This window comes from Poecilia reticulata, chromosome 4 (assembly GCF_904066995.2).
Source record: "Poecilia reticulata chromosome 4, P_reticulata-male-v2, whole genome shotgun sequence".
NCBI lineage: Eukaryota > Metazoa > Chordata > Actinopteri > Cyprinodontiformes > Poeciliidae > Poecilia > Poecilia reticulata.
The window spans coordinates 23,197,043-23,224,910 of NC_088833.1; the positions used below are offsets into that span (position 1 = coordinate 23,197,043).

The 27,868-nt window shown below is 37.9% G+C and overlaps 1 protein-coding gene across 1 annotated transcript in view; it reads left to right on the top strand.

The window, feature by feature from the left end:
- sbno2b (strawberry notch homolog 2b) overlaps window positions 1-27,868 on the top strand; it is a 70,416-nt gene that overhangs the window by 2,927 nt on the left and 39,621 nt on the right. The window contains exons 2-4 of the mRNA XM_008407247.3: window positions 15,736-15,961; window positions 19,582-19,661; window positions 24,979-25,099. Of these exons, the coding sequence (XP_008405469.1) occupies window positions 15,854-15,961; window positions 19,582-19,661; window positions 24,979-25,099 (309 nt within the window). The 5' untranslated portion in view covers window positions 15,736-15,853. The remainder of the gene's footprint in view (window positions 1-15,735; window positions 15,962-19,581; window positions 19,662-24,978; window positions 25,100-27,868) is intronic.

The following is a 27,868-nucleotide window of genomic DNA, read 5'->3' on the forward strand; positions in this document are numbered from 1 at the left end:
TGGAAATGGCTCACCCAAAGCTGTCCCCTCTAGGACTTTTTTCTTTCCTGCAATTTTCACTCTTTGGTTTCCACTGTGTCTGTTGCCTGCAGCAAAGGCTAGCCAAGCCTCTTGCAAGCCTTGACACAGCAGGTTGCCATGGTGGCTGGCTATTTTTCTAATTATGTCATTCCCCCTTGCTGTGAAATGAATAACACGCAAGGTTCCTCTCTCAGTTTTACGCACGTTTCTTAACCCCCTTTCAACAGTCAGTGGCGTTTCTCTGATTTGTTGTGAAATCTGTCTTGCAGGCAGCCAGGTCTGGCTCCTCCTCTCCAGCCCAGACTTTTAATATGACAGACAGGGAAACCATTTTTTATTTTTTATATTTTTTACAAGTATACTACTATTAGCTTATTATATGTTTTTGTAACGAGATTCAGCAACGGGATCTCATAAAATTGCATGTTGCTTTGCTGACGAGCAGCGCCTAAATTATTGCGTTCATATGTGAAGCTGCTGCAGTTGTATGAGCAACCAGATAGGAACTCATAGCATCCTTTTCCTCCTCCAGGCCAATGTTCTGCTATGCGGCTTTAATGAAAGTTATCTGGAGCCACGCTAAAATGTGTTGGGTCCTTCCTGCCTGTGCTTCTCCTCTCCACCAAGTTTCATTAAATTCGGTTAGTGTTGTGTAATCCTAGCGACAGGCTGATAAATGGGTAGCAAAACATATATTTTTTTTATCTTCTGATCTTCTTAACAGAGGAATATTAATACGGCCAACCTCTGTGGGTTGCGTGCTAACGTGTAGGCTTCTGCTGCATGGCTAATTTTCCAGTGAAACAGTCTATGACTGTTTGCCCTGCAGGGATGTTAAGGGTCATGAAACGCAATATGTGTTGTGTGCTGTTTATTTCCTTCAGGAACTTTAGGGATGATATACAGTGAGTGTGGAGGCATTTAGCAAAGCAGAAACGGTCAGGTCGAAAGCTTATTCGGCTTCTTACCGGTATAGATGTTGACGGAGCAATGCTCAAGATTTGTTTGACAAATCTTGAACACATTTATCACAAAAAATACGTTTCCTTTCTTTTTGGGGGGGTTAGCTTATGGATTTGGTGAACAAACAGTTCATGCCCTTTGCTGTTTGTGGCTAAGCCTCTGTTCTCCTTCCCCCCATGTCTCTGCTTGCTCTTTTTTCTTCTCCCCTCTTCAACTGATGCCAGTAATAAATCTTATTTATAGCCCGTTAGTTGATTAGAGTGAGGCTGAAAAATCTGAAGTGGAGGAAGTGGATTGTTCCTCAGTAATATCTTTGATTTAGACCAGTGTTTCTCAACCTTTTTTGGGCCAGCGCCCCCCCTTGCCTTTATCCAGGTCCCTCGCTGCCCCCCACCAAAGAATTTGCAGGCTACTTTGCACTGACCATTATTTTATCATTAATATTACTATCACTATTGTAGATGTTTTGATTTTTATGCTTGTTTCTGTATTTATCATCAAAAATCAATTCCCAGAGAACAAAAAAGCAATGGAAATAGAAATTATTTTCACAGGTGTCTACAAAAAATGCAATGAACATTCAAGTTAAAATCGGTAGGCGTAACAGCAGCCAATCAGAGTGGAAAAAATATTCTTATTTTGTGCCATTTTCTAGTTGTTAAATCTTGCACAAAATGACCAGATAAAAGATGAACAACATGCCAGTTTAAACTTTGATCTATTTGCAAAACGACTGAGCTCTGCAACATTAAAACATGGATAGAACTGTAACTACATTAATCATGGCTCTTCTTCTCTTCAGTGTTTGTCAGTTTCTGGTGGTGCAGCTCTGTGCTGCCTTCAGGAGAATGGGACATCAGAGTATCACACATAAAATGTCACCCACATGACATTTATTGTGCAAACCAGAGCTTTCAGTGGAAAAACAAAAGTTCCAGGTCCTTTTAATGCCATACAGATATGAGATAGAAACATGGATTATATATTTATATAGACCTGTCTATTGATTTATAGATTAATAGTTTTACTGGACAGAAATTACAAAGAACAAATCTGGTTCTTAATCAAATCCTAATGAGTCAAATTCAAAGTGTCATGGAGTCATCAGCCTCATGACATTAACACTGACATGAAAAATAATATTGAAGAAATAAATATATCAAATCTAATTAAAAACATAAATAAGTGATAAGTTATTTACTGTTATGGTCTGTAAGATATATTTATTCTCAGTACTAGATATGGTCTCAGCAAACCCATGACATTTCAACAATATTTTTTTGTCTTTTATCTGGAAATAGTGTCTGTTCTTGCCATACCAGTTTATTCCTCTGTATTTACTTTAGTTTCTTAGTTTATTCTTGCATTTTGTTCTTCATTCATTTCCATTTAGTTTCCTTTGATTAGTATTATCCTCTCTTGGTTTATTGCTATGTCCACTTTAGTTTCTTTCCTGTTGCTAGATTTATTTTATTGTTTATTGACCACCAGTAATATTCACTCATCACCTGCTGCGCAGCCTAATCGTCATGTGTTTCACATCATGTGTTGATTTTTTCACTGTCCAGCGTCGGATCCTCTGTTTTTATGCCATAATTCACATCTAGTTTGTCGCTCGTTTTCTGTCCCGCTTTTCCTGTTTCAGAGTTTTGATCAATGTGCTCGTCTTTTTTTTTTTTTTTTAAGCCCCTAAGGTGCAGGGCGGTCGGGAATCGTATCAATGGGGAAAAGGCAGACTGACATTACAACGGAAACCACACGGAATCACACCGGACCACTTACAGCACCGGTGTTAACGCTACAAAATGAACGCTCTCTATCGTGGTATCACCCATGGAGGGATTTCTTGATTTCTTTATTTAAATGGGTTCATTTTTCAGAGGGATACACAGTGAGGGTATCGTGATTTTAGCTACCAGTAGCAGGAGAACGGAGCTGCGCCAAAAAGCTAACAGAAGCTAACAAACACTGAATAGAAGAAGAGCTGCCATCGATACAGTTGCAGCCAAGCATGGTTTAATGTTACACAATACAGTTTTACCAAGTTGCTCAAAGTCTAAACTGGTATTGTTGTGCAAGGTGTAAAGTTTACCTTCGACCAAACGCCCCCCAAAGGCATCCCAGCACCCCCCCTTTTGTAAAAATGTCCGCCAGCGCCCCCTGCCGTCCTCTGAACGCCCCCTGGGGGGCGGTACCGCCCACGTTGAGAACTGCTAATTTAGACCCTGATTCCTAGGAATTTAACCTTCAATAGGTACAGTTTTTTTAATTAGAAGAGATGAGTGGAACAACTGAACAATGGTGAACATATAATTGTGAAGTACTTACTTTTAATGACTGTCTTCATGTCTCATGTTCTGTCTTTTATACATAGACGTGAAAGGTGTCTACATGAATATTGTGAAATACTCGGTTATACTCTGGTGTGCCTCGCTGCTACGCGTTCCAGTTCGGCGACTTAAATGTGTCAGATTTGTTACAGGAAAGTCAAACAGGAGTTTCAAAACAGAGCTCATCCTGGAAGGAAATATGAGAGAATTATTAGTGTTTATGAATAGATGAAGGAGTGCAGAGTTTGTTATTGTTTCCTTTATCAGATGAGTTTTATAGCCAAGTGCGTGCAATGAACTGGAAAGGATAGGGGCTTACTTGAACACTTGAACCCATGTTAAATAGGTCACAAGAGGTCACAAGATCCGATGTCTCGTATACCCAGTGCTCAACGACACAATGTTTTATAAAAAGGGACTGAGCCGATGCTAAAGTGTTATGGTTACATAATTGTAAATTCAGTGAGGTCACTGTCCCAAGTTAGGACTTTCCAAAACTATGTTATGTTTTATGCTTGAATAAAAAAAATGTTTTGAAATTCTTTCTAACTGCCTTTACAATACTAATTAAGGTTCTACATTTATTTATTCTACATACACAGTGTCCAGAATGAATCTTATAAATCTTTTTTTTTATTGCGTTGTCTGAAAGAAACACAGTTAAAGAGGGAAGCTTTTAGAGAGTATTACTTACAATTGGATATAAGAAGCCACTAATATTAATGAAGAAGTGGCTTCTTCATTAGCCTTGTCCAGCAGAGAAAGACAAAAAAGGAAAAGACCCAAATTTATCATAAAATGTGAAGTTGGAGGAGCAACAAAGCATCACTTTATGCCGATCACTTTGGCACCCCGTCTGAAATCTTATTAGGAGGGCGTAAAACCATAAAAATGGTTTCTAGCTTTGAAATTTGAGCTTCTTGATAAGAAAATGTCCAAATAAAATTAGCTAAAACTGTCATTTTAGTAAGTTGTCACTAGAAGTCACTGTTTTTGTGTGTCAGTGTAAACATGATCTCATAACCTTATTATATACAAAGATCTGCGAGTTAGTTATCGTGAGTCAGCATGCTGCATATTATAGGTAACAAGCTGCATATTATAGGTAACAAACTCTTGAGTCACTTTACAATCCTTTTTTTGTTCATGTGAAGGTGGAACATTGCACCACTGAAAATACAGGTTTGTCTGTCTTGATGCTCTGCCAGTCTATTTTCATATTACCTGTGTCATAAACTTGCTTCATCCTGTCTAACATGTGTTTCCAAAGTTGGCAGTCAGTTTATTTATGTCGACCCATCTTCTGCGGTTCGGTACTCAAAACATTTTCCACTTGGATTAAAGATTTTCTCTTTTTTTCTTGCAAGATAGCAAGGTATTACTATTTGTTTTGGTAAATCTTTTAGTTAAAGCTCAAAGTAGAATTGCTGGGGAAGATTTGGCATAACTGAATCAAATTGCGTATGTAAAGGCAAAACCGCTGGAAAAGAGTAGTGGAGAACTAGAAAATTCCTGAAGAAATTTAACCGGGACATGCCAAAGTTTGCCCGTCGGTTGGAACCCCACCGTTCTGATGCTAAAAATAGTCATCAATGCTAAGCTTAGCTAAATTGTAGTCAATAACCTGTGGAGAGTCAGTAGCATATTCACTAAGCTGTACTTGTACCATTCATTATGTTAAAATTAATGCATAAGATAAAATTTGCCAAAATGCTAATGTTAGCATGAAGGCTATCAGTAGCATGTGGGACTTCATGAGCATGTTTTCTTTCATTGACTTACTCCATTCAGCATAGGAAACATGGCAAATAAGTGAGAAAATTAACTAATGGGTTAATTTAGGTAAAAGGCTAATACACTGCTTTCCGCAGTTCATTAGCAAGGGTAGTGAAATGCTAATGTTTGTGCAAGGCAGTTCACTATCCTGAGAAAAATTACATTAAAAAAAGCTAAATATTATTGCACCGCCTATGGCGGTGCACTGACGTGAGAAGAATTTGAATGCTTTTATTTTTGAAAGTTACAGTAAGCTTCATTTTAATGACCACACAAATTCAATGTGTAGCAGCGGTTTGTTTAAACCAGTCATATAAAGCCCAAAAGAGCAATTACCTGATGTGAAAATTGTCAGGGCTTTTATTTTGAAATTTTCAGTAAGCTTCATTTTAAATGGCCGCACTAATCCAATGTGTAACAGTGGTTTGGTTAATCCAGCTAAATAATGCCCAAAACAGCAAGTAGTTCTAAATGCCAGCTCAGCCCTACTCTGTAATAATTGAGTGTTCCACCATGTTGTAGTTCTGACCTTCTGCTCTGCCCTCTGTATTAAAGTGTTCCGCCATGTTTAGAACTACAGAGTCTTTGTAGTCCAAACCAGCAGTGCTGCCTTTCTCTGTATTCTGTTGCTATAGCGGTTAATCCTCAGCCAACTGCTGTGTGTTTAAGACAAAAAGGTGGAGAAAGAATTCTATCTTTATGAGACAACCAGTCAGTTTTGATTAAAAAAAAGCAGTCCGAACAAATGCTTCCCGTTCAGGATCCGTAAGGCTGATCCAAAAATTGTTTGAAGCGTATGACAGGGCTATTTGTCGTCTCCAATAGTCCCGCGATTCATATCTGTAGCTCACTCACAGAAATAGCAGCGATGAGAAAAATGGTGTGCACTGAGCTCAGAAATGTTTCAGAAAAGTCTGAAAATGAATGGCTCAGTGCCTGAGGTTATCCTGTCACTTGATTTCACTTTGAAGCACCTTGACAGAAAACCGTCAGGCCTAGAGAAAGTTTGAAAACATTTTACGGGAGCAGGCATGCGTATCAATGTCATGACCAACTTTCATGTCAATAGAGCAATTTTTGCAGCCATGAGGGCGATTTCAAAATTACTTTGGGGTCAAAAATTCCTTCATTTTCTCACTCTAAAAAAGCGGCAGTTGGTGTCAGTTACACTCTGCGTTTCGGCAGTTGGAAATTTTGCTCGTTTTTCACTTTTTACGTCGTCATTGTAACTCCTATCCCCAATAAAAATAATAGCTCCCTTCTCGGCATCGAGATGCACGTTTTGATACCACTTTTGTGGGTGTGCACGCAGCGGTAGGAGCCGCATTAACGGTGATGGAAGAAATATAAATAAAGAGACATTCTATTAGGTGTAGAACAATAGGTGCCTGCCGTGCATTACATGAAAGGCAGTGACTGCCTTGCCTGGCAAGGCAGTCACTGCTCTTCCCTATGTAATGCTAATGGCATGCCCCAATCAGTATGGAGGATTATTGTAATGATTTTAATTTTGATGTTTGCTCAATTGACATATTAGTTTTTTATGATTTTTGTCTTAATATTGATGTCATATCCAAATTCTGCTGTTTTATTACTTATGCTTTTAAATAATACAGTAGTCTATATAATGTGCATGAGCTCATACCAAGTTTACTGATATAATTCTTTTGTTATTTTCCTGTGTTTACACAAAGCTTTAATTATTTTGAGTATTTTCTGTGGAGATAAAAATGTGAGCTGCTAATGTCAGTGTAGAATTTGCTGCTCAAAAAATAAGATTTTTACTTTAGCAAAAAAAATAATAATTGTTTTTTAAACCAGCTAATCTCGACAGTAAAGTTAACTTTAATTTAAAAATGCAGATGTGAATTGAAACAGTGAAGAGTCAGAAATGAAACACCAGAATTTTACAATTGAAAAATATAAATTACATTAAATCTGTCAAATTAAAATCACAGTTTAGTGACAGATTTGGCAAAATGTTACTAAAAATAGAGAAGTGGATGCACTCATGTCAAGAGGCAGGCCAGCCTTAATTGGTCAGTATTTTATAGTTTTTAAACACAAACTGTAGGATCCCGGTTTGTGCCTCCAGACTAGAGAAAACCTTCAATCAGCTTAGTGAGCGAGGAGTTTGACCAGCAGTTGGTCCGAAAGCGAGTAATTCTGATGTCATCAACTGGACAGATCTCTGTTCCTTAGAGGCACGATGCGAGGCGGATCAAATCTTTAAACACGATGACTGTGGTTCATCTGAAGTGTCTCCACCAAACTCTTAAGGCATTGAAAACAAAGCAACTACTTCTTCAGTTGACTCCATTTCAGTGCATTAGAATATGCAGCATTTTATTTTTATAAACAGTGACAATATCTAAACTAAAAAAAAGAGAGATGTAAAAACACAAACGGACCAAAGAGAAAAGAATCAGCCTTGAAAGTCCTTCACGTTTCCGAAGCTCTACAGTTTATCACTGTCTCTTTCTAAGGTCGATGGATGCAAATATTGTTTTAAAAAAATGATAAAAACTCTGGAATGATTTTAAGAAGAGATCTAAAAAGATACTCATAGAGCATATTGTGGAAAAACAGTGACATTCAGTGACCCAGTCCTTTGGCTTTGATGGACTATGAAGGTCCTATTATGCTAGTTTAAGCATAATTCTTTATAAAGTCATTTCATAGTTAAACCTCCATTACATTTTACTATAAATACAAATAAAGAGGCTAGCAGCTGGATGAATGAAAACAGTGATGTTTTGATACTTCTACACAGCCTTTTTATTCCTGCCTGCCTCACTGTTCAACGTACCTTTGTTGATTTAAAAAAAATAAATAAATAAAATAAAAAGACAGCTACACTACATGCTGTAATTTAAATTCTTTTTTGTTGCTTTTATTCTGCAATTGTAAGGAGCACAACTATTTTTCCGTCTGACTGCGACGTTTCTGTTAAAAAGTGTGAACGCCATCTGATTTAATCCGCCAGCTCCGAGCCCAGGAGACGCTATGAACTGAGCTGAACTTTGCTAAGCACGGTGCCACAGATAGACTGAGACGGGTTCCCTGCCGCTGAGCACGTGGCCCGATGTTCTCACGCCTGCCAGAGAAGTGAGGTCAGTTAGAGTGGAGCACAGCACCGTCTGGGTTTCAGTATAAATAGACGGCATTTTACTGAATTTCACTCACCCTTGTATCTAAAAACAAAGGCCGATGCGATTTTTCTGCTCACTAATTCAGCGGTCCCCGTCGTTTCTGCTTTCTCACTGCTGAGCTCTCGAAATGGAAGAAATGTGGTAGAAATATTAGAATGAAAAAAAAAGAAAGGAAAACTGCAACAAACCGTCACAGGAAAGTAGAAGACACGGCACACAATACCAGTGAGATAATATGTGGCATGTGATGAAAAAGTGAGATGAAGGTGTGGGAGTGTGACATAAACGGAGAAGGAGATGGTCCATGTGAGAATCGAAAGGGCCGGTATGAGTAGATTAGACCAAAGGGTGGGAAGTATCCGAAAGCAAGCCCTGCCACAAGAAAGAGAAATATTTGGTTTGTTCTTGTGACCTATTAAAATGCTCTTTTAACTATTGAAGTGCCCCTTTAATGTCTAACACGCAACATCCTGCGTATATAACATTCTACCTCGTTGCAGCTTGAATTTTGAAATCAACTTTTATCCTTTAAGTTTAAACATAAGACTGCCTTTTTGCATTTGAATAACACCCGTACGAGCTCGCCCGTAGTTGTGTAAAACATCGAGCTGAAACCTAAGCAGGAAAGCAAAAAAGCCACATAAAGCTAGCATCTGTTTTTGTCCCTTAGTTCTGAGAAAATTAGATGATAGAGGAAACTGGAGCAAAGAAGCAGCTGAAGTGGATTGGTTATTCTTTGATCTGTTCAGCCTTTGATCTATTTCTGGTTGGTGATTGTGGTGGAACTTGAAGTAGGGGTATTATCTCTGAAATCAGTGTCATCAAGCCGCTGCAGAGCATCTAATGTTTTTCATCCTTTGCTCTTTTTGCTCCTCAACAACTTTCCTGGTTGTCAGAACCTGCAGTGCACTTACCTTCCTTGCTGTAAGGTACATTTTTGTCGTTTGTTAGAAACGTGGTAAAAAAATATATTTGTATGCCGTCAACTATTCCATGTTTTTGCCACGCTATAATCACAAACCAAATTAAATTTATCAGGAGTTTATATAAAAGACCAGTGCAATGTAATGCATGGAGTGAAAGAAAAATAATGCGTGGTTTTGACATGTTGTCATGGTAACTTAGGCTATTTGTTTTAACACACCAGTGGTAATTAGTGTGTAGATTAACTTTGACCTTTGAAGGAAATTCTGTGTTTGATTTTAGTAGGGGACTTTTGGGTAAAGAGAGCTGAATACAATTGCAGATCAGGCTTTTTAGATTTTTATTCATAAAACATCTTGAAAACAGCATGGCTTTCGTCTGCGTCAAAATTGTGTGCTGCTTTGTGCTGGACGGTTCAATAAAATCCCAGTAATACACATTAACGACAAACTGCCTACTGTTTCACTTTGTTTGCGTGCTCTGTTCCAGTCCGAAGGGACTGCCGATAAATATTTGAATGGTGAAAATGCAATAACAACAGACTCTTAAAACCAAATTTGTTTCCATTTCCCAGCTTTCGATAAGGCACCAGACTCACTTACAGTCATCTGATCGCTACACTCTACTGTTAGTGTGCAGTTCACAGCCATGACTGTAATCCTACGTGCACATTCAGTCAGAGGAAATAAGGGCTGAAAGAAGGCTTATGTCTGTGTCCTTCTTCGATTTGCTATCCTTCAGTGTGTGTCCCAGGTTTAGACCTTTTTGTGTGCTAATTAATAATACATGCTGTTTTGAATGATTGAACCCTGTTTCCCTAGGAAGTAACTCGTTCCTTTTATGAATATTTCATCGCTGCAGATAATGAATCCAGCCGGTCACAACAATTATAACCAACTAACGGCCCCTTTGCTGCTCCGATGTTAAAGCAGCTGGCCCCGCCATCATTTCTGACCTGTTCGCTTCTGATGCAGATGGACTCAGACTGGTGATGATTCAGTGTTGCTCAGTGGACCGAAGGACCGTAGTAAGTCGGGTTGTTAGTAGAAATGACAGATCCAGCAGGACAGAAAATGCTAGAGGGCTTGTATGTCACATGAGGAAAATATGTATGCTGACGCCAATGCAGCAGACGTAAGTGTGTCAAAAGTGTAGCTGTGTTCATTTCATGGTTGGATTACAAAGCAGCTCTAAAGGGTCATGTTACCCCACAGACCTCTGAGCTTTGCCCTGGAAATATTGCAGAAAGTAACAAAACGGTGGCTGAAAGCAATCTGATCAACCACATTAAAGCTGCAGTGCAACTTTTATAAAAAATATATTTTTTACATAGTTGTTGAAACTCTCATTATATCGAGACAGTATAGTATGAGATAGGTAGTCTGGGAAAAAATCAAGCTCCTGTGCCTTCTCCCAGTGCTAACCACAAACAACCAATCAAACCCAGGAGATGGGTCTTAGCGCTGCCAATCATGCCATGTATGTGCCGCTCACCTCCCATTCTCCCCACCATGCCTGTTCTTTGCTGCAACAAAGCTGTAATATATGTATATGTTTTATATTACACTGTCACAGCATGGCGATAGTTTTAACAAATATGTAAAAGACATATATTTATAAAAGTTGCGTCTTGCACTTTTAAGCTCAAAGAAACACAAGGTGACTAGATAGGCAAAAAGGCAGTCAAAGTGACAGAGAGCGAAGAACACATACTAAATGCGTTTCTGTCACTCGACTCATTTCTTTCTGTCAGGCAAACATTGGTGCTCTGTGAACAAGGCATTCATATGTATGAATTCTTGGCTTTGTGTCTCATTATATTGTGTATAATTATAGTTAATCTCACTGTCCCTCCATCTTCTTCAACTAATTTTTTTTATTACAAGATAAATGCTTGTATAATATGCTTAAAGCTGCAAGACTCATGTTTAAAGTTATTTTCAATGAAGAAGATCATTTTTTCTCCGCTTCATCAGACTCTTTGATTTAATCAGACACAGTGTACCAGCTCTAAGTGTACATGACCTAGATACTGGATCCCTTAATAAGCCATATGTTCTGCTCGATATAAGTATGTATGACTGGGGTACTTTTCAACAAACAATAAGAACAAAGGACAGCTTATATGGACTGATGTGACCATGATCCTTTATTTAAATACAGAAATGTGCTTTTGTGCTTCTCAATTGAATGTAAGACCACTCCAAAGTCTCAATTTAGTTGTTTATTTCTAAAGAATGTAAAGATGAGCTTGTTGATGTTCTTCAGATCGTTGTTCTGCTTCATAACCCCGGTTCACTTGAGTTTAAGGTCACAGATTTGATGGCCACACTTTCTAATTCAGGATTTCCTGTAGAGAGGAAGATTCAGGGTTCTAACTTGTTATGGCAAACTGTCCCAGTCTTGAGGCAGAGAAGCAACCTCAATCACACGACCTTTGAGAGTCAATAAGATGTTATTTTGTCTGAGATTCTGTTAGTTATAAACAGGATGCGGTGAAACACACACCTTCTACAAAGTTCCTTTTGCTCTCGACTGTCGACAAAGTGTTTTCCCAAAGGTCCAGAGGATCATTAAGGCTTAACAAATGTGAGGAGGAAGAAGAAGGTTTTTGTTTCTTTCCGGTGAGCAGTGGCTCAAATCATGATAATCTGCCTCAGACCTAGACCAGTTTTTCATTTTTTTTATTGTTGTCATGATTTTAACTGAGGCAACAGATGTCTACAGTGCTTTTTTTGAGAGCTTCTGGATGAATCCTTGCAGACTAGTTGTAATAATTTTGGTGGACAGGTCACTATTCCTTGTTTCCTCCATTTGTGGATAACTTCCCTGAAGTACAAATGTATTTAAAAAAAAAAGAAGAAAAAAGCCCTTTTACCATTTCCAGACTGATATCTGCCGGTAACTTTCTCATCTCATCTTGAAATTCTTTAGGTCAGGATTAAGTGTTTTGCTCTTTGAGATTGTTTGGCCTAATTTGTGCAGGCCGACAGCAGGTTCTGTTTAAATGAAGACAAAAACGCTTAATCAGAGAGCATTTCTAGCTGTGCAAAATGAAAACAGGGCAAGCAAAAAGTTATTCCCTGTGTTGGTTTGTCTGGCATGCTTGTAGATAATACAAAATATAATACAGCAATGAACGTATAAAATACAACAAACTGTAGGAGAAGCTGAGATTCATCAGGGGCTTCAAGTCTGATATTTGTGAGTGGATTGTGATGTCTTCAATTATCAATTATCAAAATAAAACTGATTTTCAAAATGATAAGATTTATTTGACATTGCTACGCATGTCGATTTGCTTCAACACACATATCATTGACACATTTATTTGCTAATTAGAATAGGTGTTTATCAATCTAATTTTAAAAAGACTAAAAAAGCTTCTTGTGGACCTAATATTCCTTTCTTAACTAATTTCTAATTTTTCTTTTGCATGTTGCTTGTCCCCACATTTTAATAAAGTCGTCACACTAATTAAACTACAAAAAAAGTATAAACTGGGGCCAAATGTATGTATGTATGTATGGCACAATTTTGAAGGCACATGTGACTGTGCAAACGCTTGTTGGCATGCACACACACGCCAAGCAGGGCGATTGTCATCCTCGTGAGCATTAATTGTGACTTAGCAGCTTAAGGAAGTCACACTTCCCAGGGTGATCTCCATGTGCTCTGGCAGGATAGGAAAGGCCACCAGTGCACATCAGGAAGTCATTTCTTGCCACACACTGACTTTTATCTACCTGCCACCTATTGCAAGCACATGTTGGATGCTGTTAACTGAGACACACACACGTAACGTGGTTTTGTGACGACAGGCGGAGGGGGCTGCTTGTTAACCCTCCTTGACTCATGCAGACCTAAACCAAAGCAGGTAGTCTGCAGAGGTTTTTCCAATATAATACTTCATTTTCCTTCTTTCAAATTTCCAACCCATTGAAGGTGTTTATAGTTGCCTCAGTTTTTTTTTTTTTTAGATTCTGCTAAAAACACACGTGAAGTTGGCTAATCTGGTTTCACCGCATTGCTGAAAAAGACCACCCAGGGAGAGAGAGAGGCTGAAACACTTGAGAAGGGAGGACAAAAAAAAAAAGAAAAAGAAAGGTAATCGTTGATGGTATGAGCAAACTGAAGAAACTACAATCCAGAACACTCTTAATTAAAATGAGTTCAAACTGGTTGTACCTGTTTACAGAGGTTTTATGGAGATTTTCTGGAAATTGGGGTATTATTTTGAACCTTTTACAATCACTTACAAAATGTACACAATTTACATGCCTCTCCTTTGGCATCGGAGAATCCTTGTTTCCTTTTTTCTTTGTGTAAACTAAGCTCTCTCTCTCTCACATAGACGATAACTCGTTTTTGTCCCAGTAACAGCTTGCCTCATCACCTCCGTCTCCCTCCACTGCAGAAGTTCGGAGTAGTAGGGGTGAGGGGAGTTTGCTTGTTTTCCCGTAATGAGAACCGTTACAGGAACGGGGGTTTTATCTGGGAGAACTCTCGCCGTAATCAGTATCGATTATCCTGAGAAGCCGTACCGATTATCGGGGGTGGGTGTTGGGAACTGAGAACAGCAAGGGGACACAATTTTCTGTCACTGACATAGTCACCAGCATCATTCTGGTGGCATTCTCGTCGGTGGTTGCGGATCAAAGTATTGGAAAGAATTTGTGCTTCTAATAAATTACCACATTTAACAAGATGCAGTTTCACCTTTTGATGCTCCGAGGGTGGTGAGGTCTGCCTCCTCGGGCTAACGATGGAAACGTTGGCGGTCTCAGCCATCACAACTTTGTACTACTACACTTTATAGAGCCTTCTTAAACTCACTTTTTACAGGATAGCTAATTTTTCCAAATTAACCTTTTATTTCTGGATTGTACCAGTTTTGTTTTCAGGCTCTTTGTCTTAGAAATCAGCCCATTCTTTGCTTCTTCACATTTGCTTCACGCTGGCAGCCTGCAGGGAAAATGGCTTCCCCCTTGTGTCTCTTGGCATTGTGAGTGGGGAATATGTTGGGTCAGGTCTATTTCATGCACCCCCACTTGGACACACAAAGCAGCTCTTAGTTAGACCCACATGAACTCTATTAGTATTTATTACCTCATTGTTCATAGTGAACATGTCTGGCATGTGTTCCAGACTGGGAGCAAACTGGGGGAAGGACCGAAGTAAGGATGGTGTGAAATAGCGAGGGGGAAAAAACAGAGAGTTTCTTGTGAAAATTACAGGAAGACTGGCATTTATCAAGCATTTAAAACAGTCGCCGCACAGCACTTTCTTTTTTGTGTGTTTTTTCTTCCATATTTTATGTTGGATCAGCATTTTACACAATGCCTTCATAGCAGAGAAGAGAAACTCAACTATGTACAAGGGAGAGACGCATTTCGAAATCCAAAGTGTTTAGTTGATTTCATAAATCCTGCAACTAAGGGAAGCAGAAACTCGAGCTGAGTTTATTGTTTGACTTGAAGCACATAGATAGTTTCTCTAAACTCACAATAAAAAATATAAATTGTTCCCAGTAAACCAAAGGCACAGAGAAGAGAAATATAAATTTACATTAGCTTAACCCAGAGCATAATCAGAGTCGAAATGTATAGTCTTAAATGGTCCAGCATCAAAAATTATGTTGTAGACTAATGTTGTTTTATGTTAATGGATTTTTAATTGTTAATCTCACCAAAATGAATGCAGTCAAACAGTGGGAAGGCTTAGGAGATGATGTGTCTTTGTAAGCGGGAAACAAGACGGCAGTGTTGAAGTTGTAAGTTTGATGGCATTGCAGGAAATCTTCTTGAGCGTCATTACTCTAGTCTAGCCGGTCTGACCTGTCTTTATGCTCGACGCAATATACGCTCTGGATTGTGAAGCCGACAAGTATATGGTGGTTTCATATGGAAACAATCCTGTACATGCACATTTTTCCAACCGCACACTGTTCCTGCTTGCTGCTTGTAAACGTATAGAACATTTCAAAGCACATTCTGTTGTGGTTTGTATTGATTCTCTAATGAACTTGAAACATTTCGTACAGTCAGATAACGAAGGATGTCAATCAATTGGCAAAACTTTGAACTTTGTTTAATGTATGAGATCAAACACAGCTGGAATTACGCTTAAAATGGAGGCTTTTTAAAAAATCTTTTTAATAAATTTTATATGGGTAAACTTTTTTAGATGTTATATTGCAACTCGAGCCGAGCAAAAACATGAAAATTAACGTCTTTGTTTTTCTGAGAGTAAACGCGCAGCTTGACAAATTTATGTCATGGTTGATATATTTTCTATTTTAGACAATTATGGGGAAAAAAAACAACTCTTGTGTTGAAAACTATTTCAAAGAAGTGAGACTAGACAGACACCCTTTTAGTTTTGATTACCTTTGTTGTTTTGGTTTCTCAATATGAAAGAAAGGACATTTCAAAAATTACTCAAAAACTTGTATTAAATTTGCTTCTGTTAAATATGATGTTGATCTTGTGCAGCATAAATAATTTACTAACATCACATTCTCCTTTTCTTCTCCCTCCCATGTAACCCCTTCCCCCTCCCCTCCCCAGGTCATGGAGAGCACTTGTCCTTGCTGAAGTACTGACTCAGACACAGCCAGCTCGTGGGTGGCGGTAGAGGGGTGCATAGTCTAAGTCTGCTGGTAGTCATGTGTGAAGCTCTGGACTGATGTCCACCCTTACCTCAGTGCTGGCCATGGACGGGGAGAACTACCTGCATCCAGAAGGCCCTCAGCTGAACAGCAGCATGTTCTCAGTGGGCGCCTCAAACATGGAGGCAAGTCATTTGTCTGCATTAAAGCTGTTGAAACTCGAGTTGCTGAAATTCAGAATGACAAACGCAGGAATCGCATCCATGTCAAGTTTTTTTGGTTAAAACTAATTGTTTCCTTTAAGTAATTGCTGAAATGCACAAGCAGGCGTCAGTTCAGACAACTGAGAGGTGGTTGCAAAAATATATATAAAATAATTGACATGCATTATATAGTAAGAAACTGTTTCTGTCATTGTCTCAAATTAAGTCATACTGGATATTTATTTTATTTCCTTGAAATTCAGAAGTTTACTTGCAATTTTTAAACCAACATCGATGTTCTTTTAAATAATTTAGGTAACCCCAAATAACGCTGTCTTGAATTGGCTTCTAAGAGGTTAAAGTTTGAGCTAATTTAAAGAACAGCTTGGGATTTTTTAAGGCAACTCATCAAATATTGTACTTCCTTCTGTGATACCCTGAAAACCAAAAATTAAAGTTAAAATCAGGCAAGATATTTGATGAAGGATAGTGGATCCCCACAAGTCTGGTTCACTTATGGGTACAATGTCTAAAAGGTTGAAGGTGCTGCTTTCATCTGTTGAAACAAGTATATGGGAGATCTCAGAGCTAACAAGACGATATTCCAAAAAGCAATAAAGAAATCCCAAAAACCAGACAATAATAGAAAAATAGAAGAAGCTTGTAATGCTGAGAATACCATCCGAACTTTGAAGTGCAGGAGTGGCACCATCATTTCTAGGTATCTTGCTGCAGGAGGGACTGGTGGACTTCTCAAAATAGATAGCAACATAAAAGTCCCATATAAACTTTGACATCTCAAGATGTCAGAAAGTTTCAACTTGGGCGTAGATGTATTTAAGTGCACAATGACCATAAACAAACCAACAAATTTGTTAGAAAGGGGCCTAAAAACAACAAGTCAATGTTTGCAGTGTCCCTCATGAATCCCTAATGCCAGTCGCACAAAGAAAAAAAATTCTAGGCAGAAGAGAAAAGGTGTGTGGTTGGGTACAAACCTGACTCAGTTACACCTGTTCTGTAGAAGTAATGATCCAAAATTCCAGCAAACTGTTGTGAGAAGCTTGTGGAAGCACCTAAAATTTTTATACCAAGAAATACACTTTAAAACTGTTTAAAAGACATTGTTTCCAAAAAGCAAGGAGGTGTAAGTAAGCTTCTGAATTTGTAGAAAGTTTTTTGTTTTATCCTATTATATGGGGGCATTTTGCAATAGAAATAATTTTGGTAATTCTGTTATAAAACAAGGCAATTTTAGACCTAATTATTATAACAAAAAAAGGTTTTGTTCTTTTGAAAGAGTGCAAGTAAACATCAGGTTTAATCTCCAGAAATGTTTACATGCAGTGATCAATTTTAAGATACATCCAAAAGAACTAAGAGAAGGAAACACCGCATTAAAAAAATAAATATAACAACAAATAAAGATGGCACATCACGATAAACTAAATAAAAAAAAAAAAAAGGATTATAAAATAAGCCTCTGCCTGTAGAAAGCTGACATAAACGGCAAGACTTTCAGTGCTGATATGTTGGAGCCAGAAATTTAATGTATCGGATATTTTTTTTATGTTGTAGCACGTGAAATAATCTTTGCGTCAATGTAACCTCCCTGAAGAGGAAAGCAAGTTCTGATCTTGTTTTAACAAGAATTCATTAGCCTGTTCTTTTTAAGTCTACTTAAATATTGATTTCTAAATTTGCCTTTTCAGAAGTTAAAACATTGACTTCTGTCCTAACTGTCTTACACCTGTGTCCCATCCACTCATTGATGGATGGGACACATCCATCAATGGACCACAGCACCTACTCTGTGAGGGGCTGTGGTCAGTTGTTGACACATACATGTAAAGTTGCATGTCATCAGTGTAAATAAAGTAAAAGTAAAATGTTGCAATGCTCAGTAAGCTAGGCTAGGGGGAGCATGCACATGCTGAATAAAGAAGATCAAAGAACGAAGCCTTGAAGAACCTCACATGTGATCTCATGTGATCTTTGTTTGCTTTGATTTATATTTGCCAACAGAGACAAAGTAGTTCATGTTTGACATGTATGATTGTGCCACACCTTGTGGTTCATATTTTTAGACTTCACACCTTTCCTAGCAAGAGAATAAATACCAAGTCTGCCTAAAAACTTTGACCATAAAATCTTTAATTACTAGAAACAAAAACCCACTTTCCTATGTAAATCACTGAAAAACAGCTTTCAACTTTATTCCTGTGAATAATTTTTTGCACAGAGACAAACAACAAAAATGGATAATATAAATCATATTCATAAATGTAGCAAAATGATAACTGAATAAAGTTACGCCCAACATGATTCAGAATTTGTCAGGTCTAAAGTAATTTGATCAAGAAGTAGGCAGAAAACAAGACGGGTATGGCGCAGAATCTAACGTTGTAAAAAAAAAAACAGTTTTTATTACATGTTTTTAAAAAGGCGTGTAAAAAATCTTTATACAACATTCAAACTCACTTTTAGCTACTGACCAACTTTTTGCATGTTTCGCTGGTATTTTGATATTTTTCTTCAGTGAAGAGCACAGACTTATTCAGATTGGAAATCCTCCTCGTCATCACCGTAATCTGCATCTGCCTGCACAGATTCTCTATCAGATTGAGCTTAGTTGACAAACACTTTGTATAATTACTAACTCCCCCTGACACTTTGAAGGTTTTAGCTCTTTATACAGTAAAGATTGTTTAAATTTCAATACACAGAATCACTTCAAACACTTTTCAGTAGGTTACTTGTCCGGCACAATTCTGCTTGAGAGTGTTATGTTTACTGGATTGTTAAGTGGTCATTTACAAGCCGTTATTGACAGTGACTTTTATTCTTTAGTTTAATGTGAACCTGTGAAACTGCTTTGTCAAATGCAATGCAGTCAAAAAACTTCAGGCGTGCCTATCATTTGTGCCAGTGCTCCTAAGAAAACAATGTAGACTAGAGACCTGAAATCAATAGAAAAAGGAAGCAATCCTCTGGTGGAAGTTTTGCAGAGATGAGACCGAGGGGTTTTCCTTCCCTTTGCAGAGTATTATGAGATATAATTATCATATAATTTGATTTGACTATGCCAGCAGCCTTTAAGGTATTTGCTCCATATTTCTTCATAACTTTGCTTGGATACAAAGTGGATATTTGGTTTCAGTATAATTAAAAAGAATATTTTTAAAGCCAAAGTCAAACTTAATTTAAACTTCCCTCGACCAAAGAAATATTCCCTAAAATGTTTAACAAAAAAAAAAATTAATAAAAATTCTACCATGTCTTCTTTATGGTCTGAAATTCCTGAGAATTTCTCAAAATATCCACTCAGTAAATTGAAACCACGTCGGGATGGTTGCTTCTGTAAAATTCTGTTGAATTCGCAGAGTCATACAGAGGAAAAATGGAACAATAAAGAACGTTGTTGTAACTGCTTGGTCATAATTTTTTGGTAAAAAAAACATACACCCATTTTAGAAAATGACAAGCATTGCTCAATTAAAGGATGTTTTACGTCAGCTCTAACTGTCATAACTGAGTGCATTCATCAAGTCCAAAAAAAAAGAGATGTTATTTTAACTGTACCTTTACTTTCTTTGTTTCAGAGTTCAATATTTAACTCCTCTGGTACCTGGGGATCCTTTCCTCAGCAGCCTGGATACTGCCCTATGCAATCTGGAAACCAGTAAGTCCACCTAAAATTTCAACTCTGCTTCACAGCGCTTTCACACGACTCAAATTCCAGTTTTGACAGCAAAAAAACATTGCAAGTGAAATAAAGTTTGACATTACACAGCAGTAAAATCTGACCGTTAGGAAACAGAAAGGAAATGTTTCAGCTTTTAAAAGAAAACGGCTTCAAAATCTCTCGACTTAAATTTCACAAACGCGCCCACTTGGTGTGACCTAATGCAGTCCCCCACACCACCAGCTCACTTCACTCCACATTGGTCTAATCTGTGAGACCTCTTTTATTTCCTGCTGTGGGCGGCTTGACGTCAGCCTGCGTTTGGGGTAGGGGGTTGAGTGTTAGACTTCCTGCAAGTTAGAGCTGCTTGTGTGATCTTGCCACTGAATACGACGTGTCATTTTAAACACAGTGTTTATCAGTCAGTTGTTGTGTTTCTGTTTCCTGTGAACCGACAAGAAAACACTACAGGAACCTTTCTGAGTATACAGAAGAGAGGCTGCTTTGCACAGGTGAATGTTTTGGCCAGTTTAAGTCTCTGTATTAAAGAACATGGTTTATATGGCACAATGCAGGTTTTAACTTTTTTTGCGTTAAAAAAAAAACTTGATACATTTTATTTATAATTGATGTTTGTCTGTGTTGTAATTTACTGTCCAGAAGCTGATTATCGTAATAAATAACATTTTGGAAACTTTGGAAATGGGCCCTTTATTTATTTTTTTCTTTTTACTATGAATGATGAATTTTTTTCTTCACATCAAGATGTTTCGTTTTATTACTGCGATGTGCGCTGTGTTTCTTTGAAAGTTATAACATCTGGTGACGTGAAGGCGCTGCGTGTGGTTTTCAAGTTCACTCAAAGTGGAGCTTTATGATGTCAAGCTCATTGTACAGGACCGTATCTCACTTTCTATCTTACTGTGTACAGAAGGGATACAAAAAAACCGGTCTGGCTCAGAGAAAAATGATGTGATTGTTTATCAATTTCTTTAGAATCGGTCTAGTTAGATCTCATCGAGCACAATTAAAGTGAGGTAACTTTTCTTTTTTTTAAAAAAAAGCTTAAAATTTGCATTATCTTCAATGGTTTTGCGTTTGAAAAATGGTGTTTTCAGAGATTTCCTGGAACACTTAGGCCAGTTTTTTACGAAACAGGACAGAGCACTTAAAGCAGTAGTTTTTGTATGACCACCTTTTATTGTGTTCACTTCTGTTTTTTCTGATTCTCACGACCTTGTAAGTCCCCAGTGCCGCCTGATGCCTGGGTAACTTTGCACTCTCCTGTCCAAAGTAAAATTGATTAGACTCGAAAGTGCAATCTTGCCTGCTCAGACTGTTGCTGAGAACGTGCAGAGGAGTGAGATGATCACATGACACCAGTGAGGAGAAAACATGCATGGGAAGTGTTATGTTTGCTCAAATTGTTGTCTTACAGTGCCCACTCACATCTGCAGAGCACATACTGTTCCTATGAATGACTACAAGAACCATAAAGACAACTATATTGGCCTTTTCATAATTAATACTTTTAATTTGTGTGTTAGGATTCAAATAGCTAGTCAAGCAGATCATGCTACTTTACCGTAGTTGTTGCTTTAGTGCTGGAAAGTGTTAAAACTTGATGTGCAACATGAAGCTGCAGCAGATCTGCTGCTGTGTTTTGTGGAACCAGCACCAGACTTCTACAGACCACATAAACCTCTGTGCGTACTGTATGTGATCAAACACTATCTTTTTAAAAGACCGATGCACTGTTTACATAGTTACACAACATATCAGGTGTAAAATAAAATGTCAGAACTTTTCATTCTAGGCAGAAGTTGGCTGTTTATTTCCTATATTTAGCTGTGAAAATAATTCTGATACAGTTGATGAGAAGAATAAGAAGACAAACATTTTTTCTTCCCTATCTGAAATTAAATATTGACACATTAATGTGACATTTCTTCCAGAGATTTCTTTATTGATGTCTTCAAAATCATAAGCTTGCTTACATTTCATCAGTATTTGGTTTGTAGTCCGCCTCGCTCACACGAGCCTTTTCAGATTCTCTGTTACTGAGAGGAAATAAATGGTCTTTTTTTTCAGTTGAAACCAGATATACATGTGTTTTAAAGAGACATGTAACCTTTTTTTTCTGACATTATTTCCTGTTTTACTAGGTCAGTCAGGATCAAGAAAATTTCCTACGTGTCACAATATTGAGCAGATTAATTCCATTTTATTAAGTAGCATTTTATTCAGTTTATGAATTATTTATGACCTATTTTTAAAATCATTATTAGTAACAATGGGACACTCCTGAGTACATTTGCAAACCATAATCTCTATTTTTATGTTGTTCTCTGAGCAAAAGCTCCTTGCTCTCTGAGTAGCCTTCCAGCCCTTGTTGCTACAGGACTGATGTGTCAATACTTCACTTTCGTTCCAGCTTCGCCCAACATCTTCACATGGTGTTTTGCTTTTTGTTTGGGCTTTATTTGCACATTTCACACCAAAACATGCTAATCTCTGGGACACAGCAGCACCTTCAGACATCTAGAATTTAGGGTGAACCCGACTGGTGGCAGTCAAATTCTCGTTATTTTGGCTAATCTGTTGTTAATTTTCCTATGATGCAACACAAAGGAGCGGTGTGTGTAGGCGTTGTCATAATATATATTAAAGCCAATTAATCATCACTGTGTAAAGCTATAATATCATCTGGACTCTCCCAAATTGCTTATGAATAGTAATCTTAGCATAAGTAAAATTTTTATTAAAAAAAAAAGTATCTAAGAATTTGAAACTATGATGTAAATGTAAAACTACTATATGTATTTTAAAATTACATTTGCAAGCTACAAATAACATTTGTTTGTAGCCAACTTGAGGCAGACAAAACTAATCAGTCAATATCAGCCTGTTACTGTACAAAGAGTAGAAAGGGAAAAAAATCAAATTCAGCTCAGTAATATGTTGAAAGGTACTGCCAAATGCAGCTCTATTTATTTTAGATTTTTGTTTTAATTTTAAGAATTATTATGACAAAAAAATAAATTACACAATTTATTATTACGAAGGACTAATAAATTAGTCCTCATTGTCTCTATGCAATGAGACAAAAATAGTGATTAAAAATATATATATATATAAACAAGCAGCTATATTGCAAAACGGTACTCAATGACTGGGTACAATCATATTTTGTGCATGCCGCATTTATTGATGAAATCATGGAGTCAACCGTGGAAAAATAGGTCAGACTGCAAAAAGCCTCACATTTCAAAGCCAAAGTTTTGATCCACAGTGGTGATAATGGGACAAGTTGAAACTTGGTGACAACTCCTACATTTGGTTTAAGCTCCTTCCTGTGCATTATTCAAGAATAATACTTCCTGCTCGCATGCTTTGCACAGCTAAAACCAAAAGGTGCATTCAGTTCCTAGGACTAGAGTAGAGGTTCGTCTTCATGTTTGTGTTGGCTATAAGGAAGTGTTCTTCCAAGGAACCTTAGCAGGTTTCTTTTTGTGTTTGTGTGGGTGTGCTCCTGCAGTGGTGTGTCACGCAAAAGCTCCACTTGATATAATCATCATTTCTATGGAAGTAGTGCTTAGCTGTTGATAATCGTTGGGATGAAATTTGTCCACAAAGGAAGACATTCCTGCTGTCACCTTCCAAAACTTGCTCTTTTTAAATCTCTTGACGTTCACTGGAATGATAAATAACATTTCCTGGTGTTTATGTTTCATTTTTATCCGGTATTCCCATTCATTTCTACTGCAAACCTGTTTGGTTTTGTCAACTTTCCAATTAATGTTCCAAGAAATCACAGCAGTTAATTTTGCTACATGACAGCTATGAAGATAAAAAATATAAAGAAGAGTCAGTGCACAATTGCTTTTTAAAATGATGTGATGATCGTGCCAAGCTTAGAGATCGCACACCGTCAGAAAATAAACCGCTAACTACTTTGGCTCAAGCGAGACATCATTGCTGAATGATGGGATTTGAGGCAATGAATTTTGGGTTTTAAAAACCGAGGGGAGACAACTTGTGGGACACAGAGAGGTCAGTCTATTGCTGTGCCTGTGAGCCCCTAACTAGCTCTGTTGATGAAAGCTGCTGATACCAGGTCTGCCGAGACGTCTGTTGTAATAATCATGCTGTCATTGCTCTGCTAGGGAAAGAAAAACCACAAAGGGGATTTCCAGTCTGGAAGATTTCTACCAATCGTACTGCGTTTCCCCCTTTGCTCTCCTTAAATAGATTATTCATCAGTGATTAACACCTGTGTTAGTGATTTTTCCCTGTGCTGGCAAATAATTTGTTGTTTGTGTAACTGTAAAACTCGTGGTTATTTTAATGGCTTTAATTTTGAACAGAGGTGCGATTTATATGGTTTAAGTACAGACAAGTGCAAATAATTTTTTACATCAACTCAAAAATCCGTTACAGTCTAATTAAATCTCCATATAGCAGCGTTAGGTGGTCCTCTCATGGTGGTTAAGTTTGTTTTGAAACCAAATCAATCAGTAACTGTGATCTCTGACCAGGAGTTTAGGACACAGGAGCCTAATCCTTTGAATAGCTTTGGCTCAGCTCCAGTTGTTTTAGTTTGAGCTCTGGCAGCTGATTGGACAGCAGGACAGTTTCACCTTTACGCGTCTTTAGTTTTGCTTTTGCTTTGAGTGCTCACGCAGCCCTGTTGCTCTGCGGGTTTCTCCATAGGCTTGTGACTTATCGACTCAGTAGGAAACTGAAAACATACCATGTTAGATGTACAGGATCTGATCGTTTGTGGCAGAAGTTAACTTGAGGCTCCAGAAGATGTTTGGTGTTCAGGAAAAGGGGGTCGCGATAAAGGGTATGAGCTCTCTCTGTCCTGCTATGGTTGCTGTCGATGCCCGGCTGTTGTCCTTATCATCTCTAACCTGTCTGTCTGGCTTGCAAATAGCCAACGTTTCATTTGTTTGCCTCTTTGTCCGTTGAATTTGCTGTCTATTCATTCGTTCGACAACCAGTCACCTTTTAACTACATGATTGAAACTGAACACTTTAGTGCTTTTTAAATGTAAGTTTTGTTTCTGTGACAGTGAACTGTGTTTGGGATTCTTTGAAGCTGATCTCTTGCCTGTCTTCTTGCTGCCAAGTATAGTTACCAAAAACTGATTTTGGTTTATATTTCACTGCTTTATCAAGCAAGTAGGAGCTGATAAACTTAGCTGATATCACTTCCTGTAATAAATGAAAACATCAGCAAAGATTGTTCTGCTTCCATACAATGTACTTTAAACCAACTAAATGTCTTTTTTTTTCTTTTTATCCGCAGGCAATACCACTTGAATAACAGCACTACCACCAACATTCCTGATATGCACATGAGCATGTACCCGGGATTCGACATGGACTTTCCCAGCCTCCCTAAAAATGGGAATGGAGACTTCTCCCAGGTTGGTTCCATTAAACTATTATATTCATTGATCATCTGCAACAAATGAAATGCATTTCAAGCTGGGATTATGTGAGCTTTGAGTATGTCCTTCAAAGCAGCTTCCTATCAAATGCTTGCTTTTACTTTCATATGATGAGAAAGGGCCACACGTGCGACCCACCACCTCCTGCAGCTCATCTTTCATGTTCATTTATGACTGAAGTGTAACATGGTCTGTGCCTTCTTGCCTTTTTTTGTTCATTTAGTTAGAGTGACACTAAGAGCAGCTGCTGTGATGAGACAGATGGGTAAATTTGTAAACTGAATCCATTTAGGCTCTTGTCAAATATAGGCTTGGGTCAGTGAGTCCCACAGTTTCTTGTTGTTACACTATAATCGAATCGCTTTTGTGTTTAAAAAAAAAAAGAGAAATATTCCTGCCACTGCTGAAATTACAACATATTCATTGTTGCAGTTACGATAATATTTTTTGCAATTATTTTTGGCTGCCTTGATTTTGACACACATACTTTAATAAAAAAAATTAAAATAAACGGCTGCAAAACTTAGCAGTAGTCCTAAAATGCATATTGCTGACGATATTGTTGTCGCTTTTCTCTTCAGACTTTAAAACCAGCTGATATAAGCTGGTCAAGTAGTCCAGCTTTTTGTGGCAGTAAAGTGTGTAGAGGGCAAATTAATAGAGATGCCACTTGTATCACTAAGTTTTCAAAGCATGATTACCTTAATAAGTGATGGGGGATGCTTCTTTAGTTTCCACTCTGATATTATCTTTGGCTTTTGCGACTGGAAATGTTGTCAAACATCTGAGTTGTAAGCAAGTGACCTACAGCATGTAGTAATAGGCTGGGGAGGGGCAGCGCTGTCTTCTGTGGAGACACCGGTCACTTTGTCACCTCCCAAACACCATGAAGAAAAAAAGCTACCAAAGCCCTGGGTCTACCGTAGCTTCACTGTGTTGTGATGGTCAGTTCCTTCACTCTAAAGAAGCGTGAAAAGTTGTGTTTTACTGAGTCACAAAGACAAAAGAAGTGAGCAAAATAAATTAGAAAGCACAATTTCTGGGACCTCAATGCAACAAATATGATGAATGAAGTACAGCAGCTTGTCAGGGCCCAGAGATTAGGATCTGTTCACACACTGTTATTCCAGCACCTCAGTAAACCACATTCACACTCCTGAAGAAGGTCTGCAAAGTGTGTTTCTTTTTCTACTAAAACACAGCATCAGCCAGAGGAAATTCAGGTAGATGAATCCATATATTCTTATGCAGTGAGGTGACAGCTGTAAACTCTTTGTCTCTTTACTGCCACGACACCCACTTTTAACCAAGCACTCGCATGTAGAAGTGTAGAACACGGAGGCTGTCTATACTAATTGATCTATATCCCAGTAACACCATTTTATTTTCTCCTGAAACCATTTGCTCCTCCAAGGTAGGAGAAAATCAGAAATCAAACTTGCGCGATTGCTGCAGTTATCAACCCAATGTAATCGTCTGGGCTTTCTTAGATAAGTTTCTTTTTCAAATGAACTGGATTTGATTGTACTGTAGTATAAATAATAATAAAAATGGTCCGTATGATTAGAATGTTTTATGCCAATCTTATTGGCATAAAACCAATAACATTGGTTTTATGCCAATCTTATTGGCATAAAACCAATAAAAGTTTGGTTCGTTCTGGCTTCTATAGGAATATGAATTAGACTGATTTGCTTTGTAAAAGGCCTTCAGATTACATTCTTTCTATTTCAATTTAAAAAAATAAATAAATCTAACAATATTTATCATGTTTGCTCCATCAGAGCAGTGAATTTCATAATGTATCCAAGTCCATTAAATTAGCTGTGTAATGGAGAATCTAACAAGTCTTTCACCAAGTCTCAGAGGATTTCACTGTTTACGTTGCACCTCAGTGACTTGTGCTCACATGATCAGTGTAATAGTATCTTTTCCAGATTAACCCGCTTATTCACATTTGAGCAACACTAATATCCATATCTGAAGCACACTGCATCAGAATTTAGGTTCCAAATATTTTGTTTGCAACCGACACGACAATAATGATCATGCATGCTTTTTTTTTTCTTTTCATTTTTGTTAAGTAAAGAAAATAAGTCAAATTTCCAAGTGCAACCACTGAACCAGTTTATTGTCATTGGTTTAGAGAAGTGTCCCCAAAGTCAAAGCGTAGCAGTTTCACATCGTTTTAGCTTCCAGGTGTGTGAATGGGTGTGACGCTTGACTGGAACAGAGTGCTAAGTTATTTCTACAACAAAAGCAACATATGAATGTTTTGAAAAGAGAAAAGCAACGCGTCACCTTCATCATGTGGATCGTTAACTTGGGGATTCCCTAGTTTCACATGAGCCTGTGTTTTTGTGTCCGGCTAAGTTTTTTTCCTCCTAAAGAAGTCATTTTAAACCTTAGTCATTCAGGTTGAGTCATATTGTATTCTACATTTGACTTTATTTGTAAAACAGTTGCGTACGTTATTTTAAACATTTCCAATTTTGGTTAGTGCATTCAAGCTCTGCCTTCTTGTGCCTGTCAGCGTCTCTGTGAAGGAGAAAACACACACACACACACACAAAAAGAGACGTTTTGTGCCTGTGTTGTGCTTTCTCAGCTGTTCTCGCTGCATTTGGACACACGGCGTCATGTGAGTCATGTAGAGAAAATGTAAGTCATGGGGTCATCATGACTAATAATGCCCCACCTCATTCTCAGACCATTTTCTTCCATTTCATCCCTGCCATTCGTGCC